This window comes from Poecilia formosa, unplaced genomic scaffold (assembly GCF_000485575.1).
Source record: "Poecilia formosa unplaced genomic scaffold, Poecilia_formosa-5.1.2 Scaffold177, whole genome shotgun sequence".
Lineage (NCBI taxonomy): Eukaryota > Metazoa > Chordata > Actinopteri > Cyprinodontiformes > Poeciliidae > Poecilia > Poecilia formosa.
Window position 1 is genome coordinate 515,269 of NW_006800116.1, and position 4,885 is coordinate 520,153.

General features: G+C 38.5%; 1 protein-coding gene across 3 annotated transcripts in view; it reads right to left on the reverse strand.

Annotated features, from left to right (window-relative positions):
* LOC103147247 (rho GTPase-activating protein 7) overlaps window positions 1–3,954 on the reverse strand; it is a 91,066-nt gene extending 87,112 nt beyond the window's left edge. For 2 of the 3 annotated variants that reach the window (XM_016678256.1, XM_016678258.1), the window contains exon 1: window positions 3,745–3,954. In XM_016678256.1, coding sequence (XP_016533742.1) covers window positions 3,745–3,874 — 130 coding nt within the window. In that variant the 5' untranslated portion in view covers window positions 3,875–3,954. The remainder of the gene's footprint in view (window positions 1–3,744) is intronic. The other variant, XM_016678257.1, reaches the window with a different exon arrangement.
* Window positions 3,955–4,885: the final 931 nt, after the last annotated feature.

Genomic DNA, 4,885 nt, shown 5'->3' on the forward strand with positions numbered 1-4,885 from the left:
GCTAATAGAGACAAACACTAAAACACATGCAGGTGGAATTACAGCAAAAGGAGGTTTCACAGACTGTTGACTCTGGGGAAGCTGAATACTTTTGCACACCACACTTTTCGTTTTTTGTCAAAACATTTTGGACCATGTATAATTTTATTTACTCAGAATGCCCTGCACTATGGTTTGCTTCCTGCTTTTAGAGCAGTCTCTGGTCCACTTGGCATTCACATATGCATTTCAACCACACCAGAGTTCACTTCACCTGAACAGAGACCGAGGTCAGTAGAAGGACCAGAGTTCTCTTCCTTCAGACTGCCTAGGGCAGCTGTGGCTACTATCCAGTCGCTTGTCACCATCAGTATGTGAGTGCATGTGTGATTGACTGGCATGTGAAGCGCTTTGGGGTCCTCTGGACCTGACAAAGTGCTATACAAGTACAAACCATTTAACATTTTGGTCTGCATCAGTTTAATTGCTCAGGCATACCAGATTTTCCAGGCAAATGAAGTACAGCTCAATTAAAGCTGGTATATAACTTTCTATACTTTCTATACATATATGATGATTGGTTCTTAATATTTGCTTAAAAGTGACTCTTTAGGGAGAAAACTTTACAAAGAAATCAGCATCAGTAAGTCCAGAATGAAAATCTCTGTGGATATTTCCATTCTGCTCAGCCTGTAAAGAAATCTTCCTGTCTGGGTTTAATTTCAGCTTTGCACCTGGCAGCCAGTTTCTGCAAACGTTCACTCTGTTCTGATGGTGATCTTTCTCTCAGGCATGAGGGAAAAAAAGTTTACAGAGTACGTCTGGCACACGGCATGTTTGGAAGAACACTGCATGCATGATTCAAATAGAGGGTCATTTTTGTATTGTTAGTTATGAAATCATTTTAAAGTAGCAATTATTAGTAGAGGCTGATGAAGTGGAGCAACTTTAGATGTTTTTGTGGCACAGAAACTCTGAGGGTTGAGGAAAAGTGGCATAAAGACATTCAGGCCTCATCAAGACTGTTTATTTGTTTCAGCATGAATTTCAATTTGCAGATTTGGTTGCTGTCTGTTACAATGTCCGGGGTCACATTACCCAAATATTTTCCACCTTTGAAAGTCCAGACCTCTACTAGACTAATCCGTACACTCAAAGAAAATTCAAAAATAACTTTGCAGATGATACACAGCTCTACATTACAATGTCACCAGGTGAGTCTGAAGCCATCCAAGCATCTAAGAACAAATCAATACGTGGGGGTGCCATAACTTTCTATAGCTGAACAGAAACAAACTGAAGTTATTACTTTTGGAGTCAGCACACAGCTTCAGTTATTACAGCTACAAAAAAATTTGGAGGTAGTGATGAACTCAACTTCAGAGACACAAAAGACAAATACAATGCCAGTCCTCTATTACTTGAAGAACATTTCTAGGATTAAAGGGCTAATGTCTCAAAGCATTCATGTGTTTGTCTTTAGTCTCATCAATTACTCCAACAGTGTCCTCACAGGTCGGCCTAAAAAATAAATTCTCCAGCTGCAACCGATCCAGAATGTTGCTGCTCGCATTCTCACTAAAATCAGGAAGACAGAGCACATCAACCCACTAGCTCAGAGAATAGACTTTAAAATACTGTTTATAAATCACTGAATGGTTTAGCACCACAATACAATAAAGATCTGCTGTTGTTGTATCAACCTTCCAGAACCTCTCTACTCTCTGGTCTTCAGGTTCTCTCTACTCTCCATCCCCAGAACCAGAACCAGACATGGAGAAGCAGCATTCAGCTTCTATGCACTAAAATCTGGAACAAACTTTCTGAAAACTGCAGAACAGCTGAAACACTTAAAATTTAAACTTACTCTGAACTTACATGTTTAGAGTTACCTTTGATTACTAATAGCTCAAACATTGATCAACATATTTAATGTGGATTTGTTTGATGATGACATTTGACAAAATTTGATGTTTTTTTCCATTTCATAATTGGTTACTATATTGTATTGTTATGATATAAAGCACTTTGAACTGCCTTGTTACTGAAATGTGCTATACAAATAAACTTGACCTCTTTGTCCAGGTTAACCATCGGCCCTGATGGGGAGCACCAAAGGAGACATAAGGTCTTCCTTACATTTTCCAAGTCAGTTAGGCAAGTTAACCTTTCAATCTCCTAACAGATATGCGCATTTTTCAGAAAACAAACAAACAATAAAACCAGTCTCAGAAAAGCTCCCCACAGTTTCTTCACCATAAATTCGAAAAACCAGCAAAGTGTTTCACTCAGAGCTCCATTAAAGCCCGCTGTCCAGAAGTAACCTAGAGCTCATGAGATGACCTGAGCTGCCAGATGAGAGCAGCATCTCCAGCGTTCATGGTGTGAAAAACATGCTGGGACTCCATGAAGTAAAAGCCTGGAGACTACCATTCTTCAGGTTACCCGCAGAATCCACATTAGGAGAAAACATTGTGATTCAGTGAGACATGAAACCAAAATCCGTCACAGACACAGCTCAGAGGTTTGTGGTTCTTCTGAAGCCGTTTCACCACAGTTTGATGGACAGCATGAAGCAGCAGCGGACTATAATCATGAAAAACTCTGTAAAAACTCTTTAGTAACAGTCTTTGAATGAGGATTCAAAGATATTTTACTAATTCAACGAAGAAAACAACAACTAAATACCTACATTTAAACCAGCAAGTCAGAAACTTGTTAACTGGAGTATACAGTCTCAGAAAAAGGCCATTTTCTGAAAGAACAATACATTCAGAGAAGTAACTTAGCTGTAAATATACATTTTGCATTCAACATAAAAAAACAGTCTGTAAATATATTCTACCCAGAACTCCTCAAATGACAGCTTAAGCTTCACTTACTGTAAAAAAAAAAATAATAATTACATATACAGTATATATATATATATATATATATATATATATATATATATATATATATATATATATATATATATATATATATATATATATATATATATATATATATATATATAAAATAGAAAAAATAATCAACAGATGAGCCACACACTGCATCAAGTTGAGCAGAAAGCTCAGAGCTTCTCACATATTGATGTTCTGTGAATATCTAAGTTACTGATTCATTGTTTGCTACAAATAATCAAGCGTTCACTAAAGGAGTGCAGTGCTACTGCATTGTAGGTAATTAAACATAAAATTTTATTGTAAAAAAAAGGAATTTAATTAGTTGTTTATTTACATCTTTCAATGCATCTCTAATAATGTATAAAACGGTTTTAAAACATTTTGAAGAATGAGCAAATTTTTCATCCGATCAATCAATAATCGATTAATCAATAGCATAATCAAAGATTAAGTGGTAGAATAATCAGTTACTTAAATAGCACTTATTGCAGCTCTGTTTTTTGAATTGCATAAAAAAGAATCAGCGGTTCAATGACAATTTGCAGAATATGGAAGTTTTTTATCCGATTAATCCATTAATCATTCAATACCGACACAGATTGACAGTTGCTTTAACATGAAAGAAACTTTATGAAAGTTGTTTAAGTCTTCAAATAAACTGCGATTTCGCAACTCCAGCAGCAACTCAACATACATATTTTGGAAGGTCGTAGAAAAAAAAAAATTTTCTGAACAACTATTAACATCAAGAAATTCTCAAAAGTTTCTGGAAACACATATGAGACACAAAGAAGACATTCTCAGTGGGAATCCTCTTCCTTCATTGCAAAAAAAAAAACAACAAATTTTCCAGACTCACCCCACAGCCGCCTCTCCCTCACACTCCTCCAGAAACCATCCCAAGCCTTGTTGGTGGAGTCCTTCACATGCTCGCTGAGGGATCTCCTCAGTCGGGTTTTGACAACTGAGGTCTGAGCCATATTCCACATGCTGAAGCATCACATGACAACCACAGGGAAAAACTTCCAACTGTTTCTAATCTATAAGGGAAGCGTCAGGCAGAGGGCTGTGCTGGACTTCAGCGCTGGACTTTAGCGCTGAAGCAAACTGGAGGAGGAAGACGAGCAGGCAGAGGGGCTGACACTTGATGCCAGAAGCCTGCATGCAATTTGTGAAACAGCACTTTTCCTTCCCTCCCTCCCTTCCTCCTTACAGCTGCCGACTCGGGCGGTTGAGTGTTGGTGTTCGTCTGATTTTATGAGGACCAGTTTGTGTTTTTTCTCTTGAAGACGGAATGAAAATTAATCTCTATCCACCGTTTTAACACACGAACATCTGCACACAAATTAAAAGTACATCCAGTGCCACCTGTAGCAGAACTTAACTGAATCTTACAGACATTTCGGATATCAGTCTTTTACACTGATCTGTCGCAGTCATCAGACAGGAAGGTGGCTTATGAGAGAGGGGGAAGAGATGCGGCAAAGGTCTTTGGACCAGGACTCGAACCTGCAACAGCTGCATCAAGGTCTAAGGCCTCCATATGTAGGTCGAACTTTACCTCTCCACTGTCGGCACGCCCACACTGCAAGTCTTGATGCTCTATTCCAATTTTTCGCTGAAATCGTACTTTTATTGTTTGGTTGTTCATACTACCAATTGAACCCGACTACAATCAGACTTCTGTCCGAACGGTTTATGTCCCTATAGAGACCCAAAGAAGAGCAATGCTGATGTCACAAAACAGTGCATTTTTTACAGAAAAAAACAGTGGATGAAGCCTTTTATAAATCAATTTTTAAGTTTATTCAGCAATGCAGCCAACAGCGTCGTCACAGGATCATAAGATGAAAGAAGAAAGAAAAAAACAACTCATAGCAATGGCCTTTTGAGGAGCATGAACCTTACCAAGCTCCGCCCAGAAACGCCCCCTAAAATCCCACGTGGCTGCATGTCTCACAATCAAAGCCCCGCGGAGCTTTTCTATGTGTAAACATGGC